Source organism: Phocoena phocoena, chromosome 7 (assembly GCF_963924675.1).
Source record: "Phocoena phocoena chromosome 7, mPhoPho1.1, whole genome shotgun sequence".
Lineage (NCBI taxonomy): Eukaryota > Metazoa > Chordata > Mammalia > Artiodactyla > Phocoenidae > Phocoena > Phocoena phocoena.
This window is the reverse complement of record NC_089225.1, coordinates 54,470,158-54,491,520: the sequence shown is the minus strand read 5'-3', so window position 1 is coordinate 54,491,520 and position 21,363 is coordinate 54,470,158. Positions and strand designations below refer to the sequence as shown.

The window sequence follows — 21,363 nt, the reverse complement described above, 5'->3', positions numbered from 1 at the left end:
ATTTTACTGGAATGCAAAGTAGCAGCCATTTATAATGCAAGATATAAATCACTTTCTAATTAAAATTAAATCAAGAGAAATTAAGAATCTCATGGCCTTATATGTAATGGTACACAATCTTAACTGTAAAATTATATTTTGTATCAATTGTGCTCCTGTGCATGGGTTTCTGAGCACAAAAAATTTTGCAGCTAATGTTAGTAGAAACAGATAATATTGACTTTTAAAATTTCTCTTAATTTCTTTCTGTAGGAACATTGCAGTGGACTAAACTACTTATTCCAGATATAATTTATTTATTTTTGTTTTCCCTTTCAAGAAAATGTCAAAGAAATTTTTGGGCAGACTACTATTCATCACCATATCCCTTTTAACTGGGACTGTGAATTTATCCGGCTGCATTTTGGGCATAATCGGAAGAAGCATCTTAACTACACAGAATTCACACAGTTTCTTCAGGTGAGCTTAGTTTTTCATAACCAGCGTAAATATATACCACTCCTCCTCCATCTCCTTCCCTTTTAGCTTTATTAGGTTTATTACAAAAAATAGCAATCCTCTGTGGCATTTCACCCCCATTTTTCATTTCTCACTCCTACAGGCAACTTATTTAAATTCTCGTAATTGTTTCTTTCAGTGTTTACTTTCATAGCTTTAAATAATAAACATGTGCTGGCACTTCTACTTTTTAATTTTTCACTTTTAGGTATTTTTTATTTAATTTGAACTATGGAAGATTAGGAGCTAGCTTTTTCACCTTTCCCTCTCTATCACAGACTTGGACATTTTCTGTCCCCTCCCTCCATATAATTATGTCATGATTCTGCTTAGATCGGTAATCATATTTGAATCACCACAATTTTGTAAACACTGTGCATGACTAAAATGATTTTCTTAGCGATTCTAATTTTTATTATTTCATTTTCTGTATATTAATGCCAATTCATTCTCAGACTTGGCCTCAGTTACTACAATCTCATTTTAATATGTTTAAAACAGAGTAGGTGTTTGGTCAATTTCATCCTCTTGGAGCAATCCAGGAGCTTGCTTTCTTTTTAAAAAAATTTGAGGTAAAGTTCAATTAACATAAAATTAGCCATGTGAAAGTGCACAATTTAGTACATTCACCGTGTGTGCAACCACCAGCTCTACTTCTGAAACCTTTTCATTACCCCAGACGAAAACCCTGTACCAGTTAAACATTCACACCCCATTCTTTTTTTTTTTTGCTGTATGTGGGCCTCTCACTGTTGTGGCCTCCACGGAGCACAGGCTCCAGACGCGCAGGCTCAGCGGACATGGCTCATGGGCCCAGCTGCTCCGCGGCATGTGGGATCTTCCTGGACCGGGGCACGAACCCACATCCCCTGCATCGGCAGGCAGACGCTCAACCCCTGTGCCACCAGGGAAGCCCTAACACCCCATTCTTGCCTTTCCTTAGCTCCAGTTTACTTTCTGTCTATGGATTTACCTATTCTGGATATTTCATATCAGTGGAATTATACAATATGAATTTTTGTGTCTGGCTTTTTCTTAGCATAGTGTTTTCAAGGATTATCTGTGTGTGGCATATATTAGTCCTTCATTCCTTTTTATGGCTGAATAATATTCCATTGTATGGATATATCATATTTTGTCTGTCCATTCATTAGTTAATGGACACTTGGGTTGTTCTTGCCTTTTGGCTGTTATGAATAGTGCTGCTATGAACATTGGTATACATGTATGCTTTTGAATACCTGTTTTCAAATCTTTTGAGTATATCCCTAAGGTGTGAGATTACTGGGTCATAACTTTTTAGCTTTTTGAGGAACTGCCAGACTGTTTTCCACAGCCCCTACACCATTTTCCTGGAACTGTCTGATACTGGACTTTGTACTTACTACATAGCTGTCAGCTTGTGATCTCCCTTCACCTTCATCCTGGGGACTCCATCTGCTTTTCTGTTATGTTGAACCTCCCATTTGCTGGGTTTCATCTCTTCCTTTATTATGGTTTGCTTCCTCTTTTTTTAAAAAATATTTATTTGATCTATTTATTTATTCGGCTGTGTCAGGTCTTCGTTGCGGCACATGGGATTTTTCATTGCGGCGCTCATTGTGGTGTGCAGGCTTCTCTTTAGTTGTGGAATGTGGGTTTTCTTGCTCTAGTTGTGGCGCGCGGGGTCCAGAGTGCATGGGCTCTGTAGTCTGCGGCACACGGGCTCTCTGGCTGAGGCGCGCGTGCTCACTAGTCGCGGTGCGCGGGCTTAGTTGCCCCGTGGCATGTGGGATCTTAGTTCCCCGACCAGGGATTGAACCCACATCACCTGCATTGGAAGGCGGATTCTTTGCCACTGGACCACGAGGGAAATCCCTGCTCCCTCTTTTTGGTAGAATACTTAATTCAGGGGCTTCCTAAGGAAAGTAAAATAATTTTTTTGTGAGACTTGATATATGAAAACCTCTGCTCTATCATTACCTTTAGTTTAGCTGGGTATAGAATTTTAGTAATTTATTTTCCTCCTAATTTGAAAATATATCTCTTTTGTTTTCTAGCTTCCAGTGTTGCCACTGAGCAGTCCAGTACCATTCTAATCTTTATTCTGTTTTGAAACTTTTTTTTTCCCCATTCTGGAGAGTTTTAAGATTTTTTTCTTTTCAGCCTTTTGAAATTTCATGATGATATTCCTTGATGTGAGTTTATTTTTATTCATTGTGCTGAGCATTCAGGGGCTCTTTTAATTTGAAAGCTTATGTACTTCAATTCTTGAAAATATTCTTTCTACTTTTCTTCTATTTTTTTTCTGTCTAGAACTAGTAAATATAATAAATGTATGATCCTTTAGTTTTCTTTTCTCTCCTGTTTTCCTTCTGAACCTTCTATTGTTTCTTTTGTTGTATCTCTAATTTTCAAGAGTTCTTTTTGGTTTTCTAAATATTTCTTTTAAAAATAGCATACTGTTCTTTCATGGATGTAGTATTTTCTCTCACTTCTCCAAACATATTAGAGGCAGGGTTTTTTGGTTTTTTGTTTCTTTTTTAAATTTTCTTCTCCCTGTGAAGTGTCTGTTTCTGTCAAGTTACTTTCCTTCTTTTTGTTTGGGTCTCTCTTTTTCATGTTAGTAGCTCTTCTCCTATGTCTGATGGTTCTTGGTCCTCTGCTCATATTAAAATTAAGATTGAGGCTTATTGGGAGCTTTGGGTTCATGGCAGGATTTATTAACTGGACCTTACTGTAAAGTTCTCTGGCTGGGCTCTTTTTCCAGGGACTCTCTAATGCCTGTATGTTCAGGTCTTTTACTTTGGATTGGGGAATCAGAATAATGATTTAGCCACCCATCTGGAGTATTAGATCTGGCTTTTTTTTTTTTTTTTTGCGGTACGCGGGCCTCTCACTGTTGTGGCCTCTCCCGTTGCGGAGCACAGGCTCCGGACGCGCAAGCTCAGTGGCTATGGCTCATGGGCCCAGCCGCTCCGCGGCATGTGGGATCTTCCCGGACCGGGGCACGAACCCGTGTCCCCTGCATCGGCAGGTGGACTCTCAACCACTGCGCCACCAGAGAAGCCCTAGATCTGGCTTTTGATATTCTGGTTGCTGAGTAAGACAAAAGGGTTAGCCGTCTGCAACATTCAGTATGGAGATGGACTTTCATTTAATTACCTGTTTTCATCTGTGCCTGGTCTCCCTTAGTCCGGAGATCCTCTGTTAGACTCACCTAGTTGTCCTCCAGGGTTGGGAAAGGGCTAGTGGCCTGGCTGTGGTGGAGTATAGCAGGTAACTAATTGCTGTATAAACAGGCTTCCATCTAAGGCTCCTGTTCTCAGCTCCACCTTCACCATTACTTCTGGGGGTACTAGTATAGCCAATTCACAAGTCTTTGGCAAATTCTGTCATGTACATTGGATTGCTTTTTTGCTTTCCTCACTTCTGGTTTTCTTGGGCCTGCTAAGCCAGTTGTCATTTGCTCTTTTGCCCTCTAATCTTTTTTTTGTAAATTTATTTATTTATGGCCAATTTGGGTCTTTGCTGCTGCAGTTGGGCTTTCTCTACTTGTGGTGAGCAGGGGCTACTCTTCGTTGTTGGCTTCTTGCGGCGGTTTCTCTTGTTGCAGAGAATGGGCACTAGGTGTGCGGGCTTCAGTAGTTGTGGCACACGGGCCCAGTAGCTGTGGCTTGCGGGCTCTAGAGCGCAGGCTCAGTAGTTGTGGCGCACAGGCTTAGTTGCTCTGCGGCATGTGGGATCTTCCAGACCAGGGCTCGAACCCATGTCCCCTGCATTGGCAGGTGGATTCTTAACCACTATGCCACCGGGGAAGTCCCTCTAATCTTAAAAATGTAGTTGCTGTCTTCTTTTCTGTTCTCTTTGTCCTTGAGTTTCTGTATTGTTTTGTTTTTCATTCTTTAGTGTGATTTTTAGTGAAGAGTAGAGATTTGAAAGACAGCAGAGCTAAATGTACTAGTTCAGTCTCATCCAAAGCCACAGTATTTCTGAACCCCTGCTATTTTCATCTCATAGTTAGATGAAATGCATTTCTAAAAACACAAGATCTTTAGCTTTAACATAACTTCCTGTATTTACCCTTTCCCTCAGTTCCCCTTTCCCACCCTTTCAATCTAGAAGCAGATTTACTTTATTTTATCTTTTATTTATTAGAGTATTTTTATCTCTTTAGAATATCTTTATTTTATCTTTTATAGGTCCAGAGTATTGTTTTTTTCATTAGCGTGATCACAGTATCTCTTCTACCCTGATGTTTTGATTATACTACATAAATGGAGAGCTTTATATGCAGAACGTTTTTCCTTTGGTTGCTTCTTTTTGAAGTCCTTAATTTTAATTTTTTATTTTGAAAGACTTCAAATATATTTAAAAATAGAATAGTATAATGAACCCCCATGTACCCATCAACTAGCTTTAACAATTATTAAATGTTGGCCAGTCTTTTTTTTATCTATACTCTCCACTCTGTTCCCTACTGGAGCATTTGGAAGCCAATCCCATACACTCTATAGTTTCATATGTGATACTTCAAATATATATCTTTAAAAGATACAGGGGAGTCCTTCAGCTGTTGACCTAATAGAAAATAGAAAATCTGTTCTTCCAGCATAACTCTTGCATTACTCTTGCAGTGAGGATTCTGCTTTTCTTCAGAATTAATGTCATTAATAAGGCTTAATCATGCCCATGGTTGCCACTGGATATTTCTGAGAGTCTAAGACATGCATGGAAAAGACAAAGACATAACAAAGGCATAAATAGGGAGGAAAAAAAAGAGTGAGGAAGGGAAAGCCTATGTAAGATAGAGTGGAGCTGTGTGTGCTTCTGATGCTGCTTAGGAATAGCCTTTTCTTGGAGAGCACTTTCAACCATATTTTAAGGTTGAAATAAAGATAAAAAATTCCTGCTTCATTTGAAGGGTGATGTGGTTGGAGCTGAGGTGATAGAAAGTTGGAGTATGTTAGGGAGAATGACTAAAGTAGAAGAGGAGAAAATTTACAAATTGGAGATTGAACAACATGCTCCTAAGTAATCAATGGTTCTTAGAAGGAATCAAAAGGAAAATGAAAAAATATCTTGAGACAAATGAAAATGGAAACACAGCATGCCAAAACTTAAAGGATGTAGCAAAAGCAGTTCTAAGAAGGAAGGTTATAGTGATAAACACCTACATTAAGAAAAAAGAAAAATCTCAAACAATCTACCTTTATACCTCAAGGAACTTGAAAGAGAATAAACGAATAAGCCCAGAGTCAGTAGAAGGAAATAACAAAGATCAAAGGAGAAATAAGTGAAATAGAGACTAGAAAGACAGTAGAAAAGATCAATGAAACCAAGAATGGGTTTTTTGAAAAAATAAACAAAACTGACATTTAGCTAGATTAAGAAAAAAAGAAGTCTCAAATACAATCAGAAATGAAAGAGAAGACCTTACAACTGATAAAGATCGTAAGAAACTACTATAAACAGTTATACACCAACAAATGAGAAAACCTAGAAGAAATGGATAAATTCCTAGACACATACAACCTACCAAGACTGAATCATGAAGAAATGGAAACTCTGAACAGATGAGTTACTAGCAAGGAGATTGAATCAGTAAACAAAAACCTCTCAATGAAGAAAAGTCCAGGACCAGATGGCTCCACTGATGAATATTACCAAACATTTTAAGAAGAATTAATATCAGTCCTTCTCAAACTCTTCCAAAAAATAGGAGGGTATACTTCTTCCAAATTCATTGTACAAGATCAGTATTACCCTGATACCAAAGCCAGACAAGGGCACTACAATAAAATTACAAGTCAGTATCCCTGATGAAGATAGATGCAGATATTCTCAACCAAATATTAGCAAACGAATTCAGTAGTATACTAAAAGGATCATATACAATAATCAAGTGGGACTTAATTCCTGAGCTGCAAGGATGGTTCAACATATGCTAATACACCACATTAATACACTACAATGAAGGATAAAAATCATGATCATCTCAATAGATATAGATGCAGAAAAAGCATTTAACAAAATTCAAGATCCTTTCATGATAAAAACTCTTAAATTAGGTGTAGATGGACTATACCTCAGCATAATAAAGGCTGTAGATGACAAGTCCACAGCTAACATCATACTGAGTAGTGAAAAGCTGAAAGCCTTTTCTCTAAGATCAGGAACAAGTCAAGGATGTCCACTGTTGCCACTGTTATTCAAAAAGTAATGGAAGTCCTTAGAGCAATTAGACAAGAAAAAGAAATAAAAGGCTTCCAAGTTGGAAAGAGAAAAATTAAAATTAAGTTAATTAAATTAATAAAAATTAAAATTGTCCTTGCTTGTAGGGGACATAATATATGTAGAAAACCTTAAAGACTTTACGCTTACACAAAATACTATTAGACCTAATAAATGACTTCAGGAAAATTGTCGGATATAAAATCAGTATACAAAAATGAGTTGCGGGCTTCCCTGGTGGCGCAGTGGTTGAGAGTACACCTGCCGGTGCAGGGGACACAGGTTCATGCCCCAGTCCGGGAAGATCCCACATGCCGTGGAGCGGCTGGGCCCCTGAGCCATGGCTGCTGAGCCTGCGCCTCCGGAGCCTGTGCTCTGCAACAGGAGAGGCCACAACAGTGAGAGGCCCGCGAACCGCAAAAAAAAAAAAAATGAGTCGCGTTTCAGTACACTAACAAGAAACTATTGGAAAGAGAAATTAAGAAAACAATCTCATTTACAATAACATTAAAAAGAAGAAAACAGGAATAAATTTAAGGAAGTAAAAGATCTGTAAACTGAAAACTATAAGACATTGATGAAAGAAATTGAAGAAGACATAAATAGAAAGATATTTTGTGTTCATGGATTGGAAGAGTTAATATTGTTAAAATGTCCATACTACCCAAAGTGATCTATAGATTCATTGCAATCCCTATCAAACTTCCAGAGGCGTTTTTCACAGAAATAGAAAAAACAATCCTCACATTTGTATGGAACCACAAAAGACCCCAAACAGCCAACGTAATGTTGAGAAAGAACAAAGCTGGAGGCATCACACTTCCTGAATTCAAACTATATTGCAAAGGTATAGTATTCAAAATAGTATGACACTGTCATAAAACAGACGTAGTTCAGTGGAACAGAATAGAGAGCCCAGAAATAAACCCATGCATATATGGTCAATTAATTTTTGACAGAAGAGCCAAGAATACACAGTGGAGAAAGGGTAGTCTCTTTAATAAATGGTGTTGGGAAAACTGGACAGCCACAGGCAAAAGAATGAAACTGGACTCCTGTCTTAAACCATACACAAAAATCAACTCAAAATGGATTAAAAACTTGAACGTAAGACCTGAAACTTTAAACTCCTAGAAGAAAACAGAGAGAGTAAGCTCCTTGACTTCAATCTTGGCAATGATTTTTTGAATTTGACATCAAATTAAAAAATAAACAAAATAAACGAAAGCAAAAATAAACAGGTAGGACTACATCAAACTGAAAAGCTGCACAGCAAAGGAAACAATCAACAAAAAGAAAAGGCAAGCTATGGAATGGGAGAAAATATTTGCAAACTACATGTCTGATAAGGGGTCAATATCCAAAATATACAAGGAACTCATTCCACTCAGTAGCAAAACAAAACAAAACGCAATTAAAAAATGGGCAAGGGACCACAATAGACATTTTTCCAAAGAAGACATATAGATGGCCAACAGGTACATGAAAAGTTGCTTAGCATTGCTGATCATCTGGGAAATGCAAATCAAAACCACAATGAAATATCGCCTTGTACTTGTTAGGATGTCTGTTATTAAAAAGACCAAAGACAACAAATGCTGTCAAGGATGTGGAGGAAAGGGAACCTGTGTACACCGTTGATGGGAAAGTAAACTGGTACAGCTATTATGGAAAACAGTATGGAAGTTCCTCAGGAAGTTAAAATAGAGCTACTGTGATCCAGCAGTCCTACTTCTGAGTATATATCCAAAGGAAATAAAATCATCATCTCAAAGAGATTATCTGTACACCTGTGTTTACTTTTTTTTTTTGTACTCCTGTGTTTATTGCAGCATTATCACAGTAGCCAAGGTGTAGAAACAACCTAAGTGTCCATTGACAAAAGAATAGGTAAAGAAAATGTGGTGTGTGTGTATATGTGTGTGTGTGTGTGTGTGTGTGTGTGTGTGTATATATATATATATATATGTATGTATGTTATTCCACATTCATACAATGGAATATTTTTCAACTTAAAAAGGAAATTCTGTCGTTTGCAGCAACATGGATGAACTTGGAGGGCATTATGCTAAGTGAAATAAGCCAGACATAGAAAGACAAACACTCCATGGTATCACTTACATGTAGAATTAAAAAAAAGAAGTTGTACATGTAGAAACAGAGTAGAATAGTGTCTAGGGGGTGGGAGAAATAGGAAGAGGCTGGAAAAAGGGCACAAACTTTGTTATAAGATAAATAAGATCTGAAGATCTAATCTATAACATGCTGATGATAATACTGTATTGTATAATTGAAATTTGCTAAGAGAGTAGAACTTAAGTGCTCTCATCAAAAAAAAAAAGATAAATATGTGAGGTGATGGATGTGTTAATTAACTCAATGGTGGGAGTCCTTGCACAATATATACATATATCAAATCATCACATTGTACACTTTAAATGTATTATAATTTTATTTGTCAATTATACCTTAATAAGTTGAAAGTTTTAAAAAGCAGAAGGGGTTGGAAAGAAAACTTTGTCAAATCATGCTGGTTGTTTATTTTGTACTCTATCTTTCATACATTTTTACCAGTTGACTTTTAGTTTCTCTACTTCTATTGGTCTTTTCAAGACCAATAGAATATTTGAATATTTATAAATATTTCAAATTAAAATATTTACATGTGTGATGATGGATGTTAAAATGTTTAGATGTTTTCCACAATGTTGTTATTAAATTTTTTAAAAGTTAAGATTATTGAAAGATTTAGTAGGTTTGATATACTTGTCTCTAGCCTATCAACCTGCTAAGAAAAAATATTTTAAAAACTTGTTTTATTGTTAAATATCATACAAATACAGAAAACCATATAAAACAAATGTATAACTTAATGAATTATGAGACAAACACCTGCTAAGGCAATTTTAATGTCTTTGAATTACTATTGAGATATAGAAAAATATAATTAATTAGTAAAAGGGTGAAACTTCTATCAAAAGCTATTTTAAATGTCAGAAAAGGGTAAATCAACATTGATTTGTAGGCTTTTATAAATGAATGGCAATGCAAATTGCCATTACAATATTTACAATATTAAATTACAATATTTCACGTTGTGAATAATATTTATATATTTAGATAGGAGTATTATTTCCACGGTTGCAAATAGTGTGAAAATGACATCTAATAGCACTATTATTATGTTGTGATAACAGATTTATTTGGATTATGTCATATGTCCTCAGGGCAGAAATGCTCTAAATTTTGACTTTTATATAGTCCTTAGGGTATTACTAGCACCTTTTGTTTTTGATATCACCTATTACAAAAGTCAGCTGCCCAGTAGTTTAAAAGTTCGGAGATCTTCTGTATTGTTCTACAGTTTATGAGTATCACTCAAAGCCACACAGAGTGATAGCTGAACACTATTTATGCAGTTTGTTATTCATAACTTTCACGTTAGAATTTCAAGCTTCAGTTGGTTGAATCTGAGGTTGAATTTCCTCGGATGTGGAGAGCCAGCTGTAATTCAGAAAGAACTCTTGGATGATAAGAATGCCTTCAAGCAGGAGAGTTACTAGTTATTTTAAAGGTAGAACTTAAAGCAATGAAAAGATACTCTGAAAAGTTTTCAGTGATGAAAACTTCTCAAGTAAACAAAGGTTGTTTTTCCTCCCTTTTCTTTATTGACATTCTGTGATTCAATTTTCCTGAGGAGTAGCATGTAGTATATTTTCAGGAAAACATGCTTTTTAAAAAAAAATGAAGAGTTTTGTTGTACATTCAGAGCTGTATATTGTTCATTTTTGTAGTAAATGCATGTAGGGGAAGGATGTCTATCCTTCTTTTCTAAAACATACACTCAGGATGTGCTTTAGTTAACCTAAGGCCCCATTTCTAACTTTCCTTCCAGGAACTACAATTGGAACATGCAAGACAAGCCTTTGCACTGAAAGACAAAAGCAAAAGTGGCATGATTTCTGGTCTGGATTTCAGTGACATCATGGTTACCATTCGGTCTCACATGCTTACTCCCTTTGTGGAGGAGAACTTAGTTTCAGTAAGTAAAAAGCAACCACTTCAACTTTCTGTTTCCTTAAACCTTTGAAACCATTGTCCTGGATTGCATCCCTGGGCCTATCGCACTCTCAACTATTCTAACTTTATGCTTGGTTGGTAATAGGTAAACAGGTGTGTGTAAGGGAGGAGGTGGTGGGGGTGATAGTGAATAGTCTTTCCCCAGATCATAGCTGCTTTTTTCAGCACCACCATCTTGCTCTCATGTATTTCCAAATTGTTTATTTCCATTTACAGAGTCCCCCTAAAGAAAACAGGGGAGTTTGTAGACAAGGGTGTGCAATTACTTTTTCCAGTGGGCAGTACTTCTCTCAGACACTACTGCCTTCACCTTTGGCCTCTTTCCATCCCACCAGGCTCCCAAAGCCTTGCTATAAGGATGGCTCCTTCATTTGTTGCCAGCAGGGTGCTGTTTGCTAGAGGGATCATCACTGGCCTCTACACTGTTTTAATAACCATGGCTGTGGCAGAAGGTATGGAGGAAATATGTGGGCATCAGCTTCTGTGGCTCACTCCTCTCTCTGCCCCTTCACCTGTGCATTCAGTCTGCATGGACCAGACAGTTTTTTGTTCTCTAAACTGCTAATCTCTGTAAAGCAATCATCTGGACCAATAGCAAACTGATGTCATCCACTTCCTCACAAAGAATGGTGAAACTGTCCTCACTTATCAGTTTTCTTGTTCATGTGTTGTACTTATGTATAAGTTTTTGATTGCTGCTTGTTTTAAATGGAGGGAAGCCAATGAGTGCTTTTGTTGTTTCAGCTGAAGATTATTATCCCTGATTCAGACCGGGGGTAGAAAGATCAACTTCTGTTCTTTTTCTTCAGTGAATTTGAACATGGAGCATGTCACTTTCTCCTACACATTTCACCTCCTTGACACTCATCTCCCACTCCCCTACCCTCACCTTGTACCCCAGCCAAAAAATGAAAGGAGGGAAAGAAAGAAAGGGAGAGAAGGAGGGAAGAAGGAAAGAAAATCCTAGAGAGAAGGACTCAGTGCCTTGGGGTGAGGGGACCCATTTAATCTTTTCCAGTTGGGTTAGATAGACCTGTTACAGCCTCAGTTTACCAAATGCCATCTCAATTTCTGGAGGAATGTGTTAAATAATTGGAGTCTGGCGTTTGGGTTGCTGGTATCCAAATTCAGGCTAATACAAGTATCATATATATTTAGGTTAATGCATGTGTGTGAGGGATGGTGGGGGTGGGAACATATGCCCAGCATTACCTATACTGTCCTTAATGTAGACCTTTATGATTAAGGTTGTCACACTGGTATTTCTATGAGTATTTCTTTTGAGTTTTTAATAGAGAATGTTTTTAATCATCTGGGTTCCTCTGCCTCTTGGCTTAGAAATTAGGCTTTTGCAAGCTATGAAAAATATTCACTTTTGAGTTTATGTCCAAGTGTTGGACAGAGGGAGAAATTGCTTCCTCACCCTGTAGAGGTAATGAAGGCCATATTGTCCCCCATCCTTCCTCAGGCATGAGAGAGCCTCTTTAGCGCTATTCTACTAAAGACATGATTTATATCCCTAGACTTTCCCTACATCTTTTGGAGCTTTTGGTAGTTGTACCTTTTGTGATAGAGATTCAGAACCTAGCGTGGACTGTTTTATATCTTAACTATAACAATAAGCTTAAAAAGGAAAAGATTAGGAGAGTTGACATAGTGAAATAGTCTTAAAATTTAAAGTTACCACTGGTTTTTGTATATGTGTGTGGGAAAAAAAGCAAGTTTAAAAAATGCTCCTTATATTGTACATTGAGGTTTGGATTATCCAGAACTAGCAGGAGTTCCATAGTTGAAGGTCTTGAAAATCCTGTTTAAATAATCATTGGTTTTGATCTGTGATAATTGTATTTGTTGTTTTTGACCTTTTAGGTAGATGAACCATGAAGTCCAACTTCCAGATGTTGCTTTCTTCCTTAACACCTAAATTACATAGACTTCCTTGAGGGCATGAAACACACTGACAGTGTTTTAGCATGATACCTTCCTTGTATTTATGGACTGGCTGTTAATCATTTTAGTAATGAAGACTCCTTTGGATCTTCTTTGAGAAAAGTTCAGTGTCCATAAATGTATTTTTTTGGTTTTGTTTGTTTGTTTAACTTTCTGTGTTGTCATTTCCTAGGCAGCTGGAGGAAGTATCTCACACCAGGTTAGCTTCTCGTACTTCAATGCATTTAACTCCTTACTGAATAACATGGAGCTTGTTCGTAAGATATATAGCACTCTAGCTGGCACAAGGAAAGATGTTGAAGTCACAAAGGGTAAGATTTTTAAAATATACATTGATTCGAATCTCAGCATTTTCACTTTATCTAGGGAATGAGGTTGGTCTAAGTTTACTACTCTGAAGCCAGATCTAGAAAGTATGATACCATGTATGTATGCTTCACTTGGGCCATAATGGTCTCCAGAAATTCAGGTGGATTTAATGGGATGCTGAGGTCAGGAATGGAAAAGTGGCTTTGACAGTTTTGAAAAGAACCTTGGCCCAGTCTGTCAAACAGGTTAGTGCCAGCGGCTTGTTTGTATGAGGAAGGAGTTGCCACAGAAAGATGGGCAAGCCTACTCCTTTTGCTGAATTGTAGTGGGAAGTTTTAGGTGACTGGAGAAGAGCCAGTTCTTTTGTCTTGTAACTCTGGAGACCAAATCAAATAAACAAGACAAGAGAGAGGATCCTAAAGAGATTGTTTTATCTCTGAAGTTAATTTATCTTTATCTGCTTTTACTGTTTCATCATCTTAACATTTTATCTTTTGCCAGCTTTCATACTTTTGTGGTTATTTCTATATAATTGAACTTAGACATTGAAATTCAGTTTTAGCCTTTTAAAATAATACTGAAATGTTTTTAGCTTTCAGATAATAGTTGGTTAAGGTAGAATTTTGTTAAATGTTAAGAATCTTTTAAGATTTTAAAATATTTTCTTTTTCTTCCAGAGGAATTTGCCCAGAGTGCCATACGCTATGGACAAGTCACCCCACTAGAAATTGATATCCTGTACCAGCTTTCAGACTTATATAATGCTACAGGGTAACTATTCCAATAATTCTTCATGATATTTTTTAGGACAGTTATTTTAACGTGAAGCAGTGGTGTTCTTTTAAACAATAGTTTATTCAGTATATACATTTCAAGAAAGAGAGACAGACAGATATGAGAAACAGGGGAGGAAGGAGAGACAGATGAAGACAGACTAAAGATAGGGGGAGATGGAGGGAGGGAAAGGGAAAGAGGACAAGAGGGGAAAAAAGAGAGAGGAGGGGAAGAAAAAAGGGAGGGAAGAAATGGAGAGAGAGGGTAAAAAGAAAGGGAGTAAGGGGTTGAAAGGGAGTAAGGTGTGAGAGAGGGAAACGGGAAAGGAAGAAAAATGATAGAGGAGGGGGAGAGGGAAGTGGCAAAAATAAGAGAGGGACAGAAAAATTGATTTAATCTGGACTCTAGAGGTGTTAGGAATTTTTAGTGATTTGTGGACATTTGCCTAAATTTATAAAATAAATTGAAGTACATGTTCAGGAATCTTATAATCTTTTTGATTCATTGTGAATGGGGATTTTACTAAACAGTATATACCATTTTGTGTTGGAGAGTATCATTTTCTTGAAATATGCCTGTGACATTATCATCATAGTTAAGCTCAGATGTTTTATGCCTCTGTTTTATAGATTGAGAAAACCCAAAGCACATAGAGAGTATTTAATGTGCAAAGTCTCATGCAAATCCAGATGAAAAACCCTTGTCTTTGGGCACCCAGTAGGACCTGTGTGATCTGCTAAGTGATCAGATTTTATTAGTCACCTGTAGTAGTTACTTAAGTGTAGGCATATCTGAAAAAATGGGTTTTAACCCTAGAACTGAAGACTAATAGAAGTTGAGTGTACATAGATGATTTATTACCTTCATGCTACATAATGAATTGTTGAGCTGGAGATGATACTGGATAAGCCAACCTGTCTTTGGTGATTGACATGAACTATCAGGCCATGTCTCATCCATCTAGAATTCACATTTTTAGTAAAGGTATTATACCTCCATGATAATAAATGCTTTCAAAAAGTGCTTCTCAAAACTGGATCTGACATGACGTACTAGCTAGTTCAGGGAATGTACTTATTTTAAAGTAAAATTTTTTTGAAACAGTAGTGCATTCGCGTAGTTCAAAACTCTTAAGAGTTTAAAAGAGCATGCCGTAAAAATGTCTCCCTTCTACCCTTCTCCCTTTTCCCCTTAAAGACAACCGGTATTTATCACTTATTTTTATCCTTCTCAAGAGACTTTGCACTTACGCATATTTAATGCATGTGTGTATGAACTGTCAATGTTTATACTTTGCTTCTGGCAAGAATTATTTCTTTAATTTTATTATCTGTCTTTGGAGTCATTAAATTTGTGTACTCCACATTATTTCTTTAGAGTCTTTTGCTTTTTGTGTGGCAAGCAGCGTCTGAAGTTTTTTTTATTTCTCTCACTAAAATGATCTGTGTGCATAGAGAAATACTACTTTTAAACCATAGTTCGTTTTACCCTCTTTTATTCTGAAGAAAGATGATCTTAGTATGAGAAGTTTGTTGGTATCTAACAGTTCTTTCTTTCCTGTGTTTTTGCCTGAAGGCGCTTGACTTTGGCAGATATTGAGAGAATAGCCCCATTGGCTGAGGCGGCCTTACCTTACAACCTGGCAGAACTTCAGAGACAGGTAGGAGGAGTCTCATAAACAGAATCACCTTCAAAAATGCCGAAGTAATATGTACATGACAGCCCCAGGCTTCTGAATCTATGAAAATTAAAAACTGCTTTACAGAAAGATTTTACTTAGCTCAAAGACTACCTTTATGGAACTTTTACGCCTACCCTCACAGAGTATTTTATGGAGCAACTAGATTTATGTTTGTGGTTTTTTCTTTTAGCTTATTAAGATGAGGAAAATAAGAGTGCAGACATACATGGGCTTGGCTTCCCTCCCCCTAGGAGTAGCAGTTTTTTCCTTTCATTTGTCTAATGACATTTAAAGATAAGTGTTAAATTCATTTTGTGTCATTAAACTGATATTTATAGGGTTTTTAAAATACAAAACATTCCTTTACTGAAATAAATCTTTCACTGAGAATGTGTCTTATAGGTTACAACAATAACACAGGAAAACTATCTGATTAATGCATCAGAAGGAAAACCTTGATTATTATTACATTTTTGATAATATTAGTTTTTTGTTTGAGTGATAAAAACAATAGCTCTGAGTCCTATAGACAGTAAAAATACTGTCTTGGTAGGAAAATAAACCCCATGATATTAACTTGAATAGTGGAATGGAGCAGTTTTTAACAAATCTGATTTAAGCTGAAGCCCTACTTCTGGAGCATTTGGAGGAAGCCTCAGTTGCAGCAATGGTCATATAGTTTTGCGGGGGGGCAGCGGTGAGGGTTATAGGAGGGCTAGTCCTTGAAACATGAAACCCGTGTCCCTCATGATTCTTTAGGAGACTGTGATGCCCTTTGAGGCTAGGAGAGATGGAGAGGGTATGGGGAGAGGGGGGATGAAGACAGGAGACAAGAAGAGAGAGAAAAAAGCTACATGGGCATGCCATGGAAAGAGACCAAGTCTGCTTTTTCTTTACTGCTACCACACTGTTGAATAGCCACATGTGCTAGTGAAAGATCTAAGTATATAAGTGTGGTTCACTGTGGGAAGTTTCAGTAGCAAATCTTTCTTCTACTTGAACTCCATGGAATGATGGTTCTGCCTCTGAAAACGAATTAGAATTTCCAGCTTTTCTTTGTATAATAAACAAGAACTTTTGTAGTCAGGTAAGTAAATTGAAAATGGAAAATAATTGCTTTTATATCTGCATTTTATGTTAATACTTTGCTTGGTGTGTGTAAATTAAAATATATCTGTAACCTACTGTGATTTAGCCTCTTTAGTAGCAAAAAACTCTTATCTGCTGACATCAAAGTTTCTTTTCGTTACACGTTCTCAGATCCTTTAAAAAAATAGATGGATTTATTCCAATTCATTGATTTATAGTAAAATTTAATAAAATTATTTAAAATTTGAGATGTATTGAAATATTTAAAGAGTTCTTACTGAATTTAACTTCATATATTGTAGTACACATTTATAAAAATTTATTCTTGAAGTTTGAAAAATTGCATTTCAAAAGGAGATACTTTTTAGTGTTACAGGTCTATTAATAGAGCTTTCCTTGGGGGTATCCTTAATATTTGTAACTGGGGAATATCTCATTTAGCTTATTAAAAACAATGTGATGAATTAAAAAAACCCACTCATTTCCTCCTTTCTAAGCCTTTCTGCCACTCTTTTTTGTTTTACCTGCCTTTCTTGCCCCTAGCGATTTTCCTGGAGGCCATAAATGAAAGTTACTTTTGTAATCTTTGGCGCCCTAAGTCTGCGTCACTCATATTTCTGATTCCTTAGGAAGGTGATGTAATTCTGATACTGTTGGAAATTGTTTTGAAGACAGATTCGAAGATGATGTGCCTTCAGTGGCAGCACTGGTGCTTTTTATGCTGGCATGGATGGCCTCAAAGCTCTTGTCAGATACTTAGAAAATGGGCAGTGATAAAAACCACTACTAACTCTTCTTACCCTTTGTTTCTGATTGGCATCCAGGATGGTGGTAGAGTGCCTCCTCTGCCTTTTCTCTAACAGTAGGATGGCACAGGGATCTGCAGTCTCCAGAGAGCATGTAGAGATCCTGGGTGTTCTTACATTGGTCTCAAAGGAGGAAGGTCAGAGACTGTATTATTTTTCCTTTCACATATCAGCTAGATTGGGTAGTCTTATTGCTGAGGGTTAGGAATAGAGAAATAAAATGAAGATTTAAAATCTATTTTTTCCCTGTAAATTAGGGTAAAAACAACACCTGGGAAAATAAAACTCAAAGAAGTCATAAATAATTTTTAGAATTTCATAGAAATAGATTTATGAAGATTATGTAAGAGGGATTCAAGTTAATATCCCCAGTTATATCCATTGTAATTCTGACCTTTACTGTCCTTGGCATCTGGTACAAGTTTCTGTGGGCCTCACTTTCTCATTTAGTAAAATTAGTACCTGCAGATATTTCTAAGAATCCTTTAAGTTCTTGCATTCTGTAAAAGTTATGTGAATCAATAGATTTTTTTCTTTTTCAAAAATTTTAATGTATCTTCCTTTTTCCTTGTAGCATTAAAAGTTATGTAAGTAATATAGGCTAGGACCCAAGTAGAATAATATAAAAATATGCCTAAGTTATTATAGCAAACAAAGTAATAAACTTTCTGCAGTTTTCAGTCTAGAAACAGGTTTTTTCAGTTAACGTATTTTAGATTTATGAGGCATTCTAAGGCAGCCATATAGACTTCAATTTTAGTGACTGACTTGTTTTTTAAAATTCTCTAAGCCACAGAATTACATTAGTGCTAACCATAACTGTTTCCATGTCACTTTCAGAAGACATTTTTGATTCTCTTATTTTTTCTATACTACCAAATATGAATACATGATTATTTACATTTTGTATGTAGAGTGTTCCTCTATAGGAATTTACTTGAAACTTAGATAAAAAATAGGAAGGGACTTCCCTGGTGGCGTAGTGGTTTGGAGTCCGCCTGCCAATTCAGGGGACACGGGTTCCTGTCCCGGTCCGGGAAGATCCCACATGCCGCGGAGCGGCTGGGCCCGTGAGCCATGGTCGCTGGGCCTGTGCGTCCGGAGCCTGTGCTCCGCAACGGGAGAGGCCACGACAGTGAGAGGCCTGTGTACCGCAAAAAAACCCCAAAAACAACAACAAAAAAAACAAAATAGGAAGGAAGGCATGTTTTGTTGTTATCTCAATCTATGAAAGTTGTTATGAAAGCACATATGCATGATGGAGAATCTGTGAGTTCAGAAATAGAAGTTATGAGAGAGGCAGAGGTTAAGAACTTAGGGACTGATTATGTAACATCTTTCCTTTCTCAGTTTCCTCATTTATTAAGAAGAGACAGTAGTATCCATCTCATAGGGTTATTGTGAGAATTACATGAGATAATGCACTTACACCTAGTAAGCATGCAATAAATGTTAACTGCTATTACAGTTGTTGTTATTGTTGTTAAATACGAGCAAACTCCAAGTTGGGCTCAAATATAGACATGACACAACTCCTTCATCCACCTTCATCCACTTTCCTTAGGTGGAAGGGGATGGGAAGTGAAGAAGAATTATATCTTTGTATTTTCTTCTTTATTGCCTGAAATGTTTTGCTTTTAAAATTTTTGTGCTGGCTGAAATTCTATTTTGTATTTTTTTTAAATTATGACTGATATATATCATATAGAAAAAAAATTCTCACCCCATACCATACACAAATGTACGTTCCAGTTGGGATGTTCTAAACTTGAGAGCTTAGAGAAGCTAACGTAGGAGATTATGTTCATAATCGAGAGATAAGCAAAGATTTCACAAACAGGGCACAAAATACCTGTCATAAAGAAAACGATTAATAACTTGAACTTCATTAAATTTAAGAACCTTTGTTCATTAAAACATATCACTGAAAGGGTGAAAAGACAGGCTACACAAAAGGGAAGGATAGAAGATATCCAAATGGGGAAGGGAAGAGGAGGGGAGGGGAGGGGATGGGAAGTTAGTTCAGCATCATTAGTAAACAGAAAAAAATACACATTAAAACTACAATTAGATGCTGTTTTATACTATCCAGATTGGCCGATATTATACTCTGACAATGGCAAGTGTTGTTTAGGAGGTGGAGGAATGGGAACTGTCAGAAGCTTCTGGCATCACAACTTTGGAAACTATTTGGGAGTATCAACTACAATTGAAGAGACATATATCCTGTGACCTGACAGTTCCTCTCCCAGGTGTAGTCCCTAACAGGAATAAGTACATATGTTGATTAAAAGGAACATGCAACAATGTATATAGCAGCATTATTTGCAGTAAGTGTCCATAGTAGAATCGGTAAATATGTTGTGGTATAGAGATGACCAATGAGAAAATTGGAAATTTTTAATTGGGTAAAATGGGTTAAATAAAAGGAGGTGGGTTGCAGAGAGAAGAGGATGTGACATTTTTAAAGCATGAAGTGCTTTGGAGGTTAAAGACCAATTCTATCTAGCCCAATGTGAGAATGGGTAGGCAACTTCTTTTTTTTTCTTTACTGTATACCACGTAATTGCTTTTTCAACTATATGGGGTAAATTATCTATGATGGACCTGCTTGGGCATATAAATACTTTTTTTTTAAAGTTTTGTTTCTATGGGAAATCACATTCAAGCTACAGACCACTCACACAAAGAACTTTTGGAATATAAACTGGCTGGGGTTCTATCAGAACATTATTAGAATGATTTTTCTCTCTGTTTTCTATATAGCATTTCTTAGACAAATAGGAGTTTGTCTCTTTGTGTGTTTTGCATTCTAATGGACCTTCTTGAGAACTTTGTTTTCATGAGTAAAGAGAAAGCGTTACAATCCACCTACTCTTTTCTTTTGTTTTTGGAACTTTTAACCTCTGTCATCTGCAATAGTTTTACCATAAATGGAAATCTGTTCTCAAAAAGGAGGAGATTGGGTTCTATACTAGTTTTATTTATGTATTTATTAGCCATTTACATCCTTTAAAGTATTAGAATTAAAGATTTATTACAGTCTCTAACACAATTTAACCTCACCTCTCACTGAGAAAAAAGTATATATCGTCACAGCTTTGGGTTTTAATCTTGTTTTATGAGGCCAAGAGTATGGAATTCAAATTCAGCCATATTAAATTCATAGATGTGATTTGCAGACAAAAGAATTTTATTTTCCCTAAGCTTATTTTGCTGTTACAGTCACATATTTTAGTTGGTGTAAAGTCTAGCCTTCCCCTCTCCCGCCACAACCCATGCTCAGTATAAAAGACTTCAGCTTTTCCTTCCTTTTCTTCTGTCCGTCAATAGTGTGCCATTTGGAAGAGGGAGTTCTCATCGTTGGGTTGGCATACTCCATGAAGCAGCTTGGTTTGGGCAGGGTGCCTGACTTGTTAACTGACATAATCTTGCCTTATCTAATTCTCATTTATAGGATAAGGTACATTTAACAACAAAGTACAAGAACTTTCTCCTCTCTCAATGAGCTCTCGAGCCATTTCCTCATTTCCTATCATACACATACGCTTAGGCAGCAGGTGTAAAATCATTTAAGATTTTCAACTCTTATTTTGCTTTGAAAAACACTTAATTAATCTTGTTAAATATCACCATGATCATAATCATAACCTTAAGGAAAAGAGTGCCTTTTCCTTTGGCCCATTTGCTCACGGTAGGTGATCTTCTTAGTGCTGAGATTTTCTTTCAGCCTAAATGCTAAAAAATTCAGTACACAGTCATTAATAGAGATGACAGCTACAGTAGCATTCTACTTATGAATATTCATGAAATGAAATCCATAGCATTAATTATATTAATTTACATACCTGAATATAAGTGAACCATAAGTTATAGTGATAGCTAAGCCTAAAAAAAAAAACTCCTTAGTAACTGTATATTGTATGTTTTTTAAAAAATAGAATGCAATTTAATAAGGGCAGA

At 36.5% G+C, this 21,363-nt stretch overlaps 1 protein-coding gene across 2 annotated transcripts in view; it reads left to right on the top strand.

Annotated features, from left to right (window-relative positions):
- The window catches only part of SLC25A12 (solute carrier family 25 member 12), a 90,839-nt gene that overhangs the window by 36,911 nt on the left and 32,565 nt on the right, over nucleotides 1-21,363 (top strand). For both annotated transcript variants that reach the window (XM_065880327.1, XM_065880326.1), the window contains exons 5-9: nucleotides 320-459; nucleotides 10,607-10,753; nucleotides 12,914-13,052; nucleotides 13,728-13,821; nucleotides 15,400-15,484. In XM_065880327.1, the coding sequence (XP_065736399.1) occupies nucleotides 320-459; nucleotides 10,607-10,753; nucleotides 12,914-13,052; nucleotides 13,728-13,821; nucleotides 15,400-15,484 (605 nt within the window). The remainder of the gene's footprint in view (nucleotides 1-319; nucleotides 460-10,606; nucleotides 10,754-12,913; nucleotides 13,053-13,727; nucleotides 13,822-15,399; nucleotides 15,485-21,363) is intronic.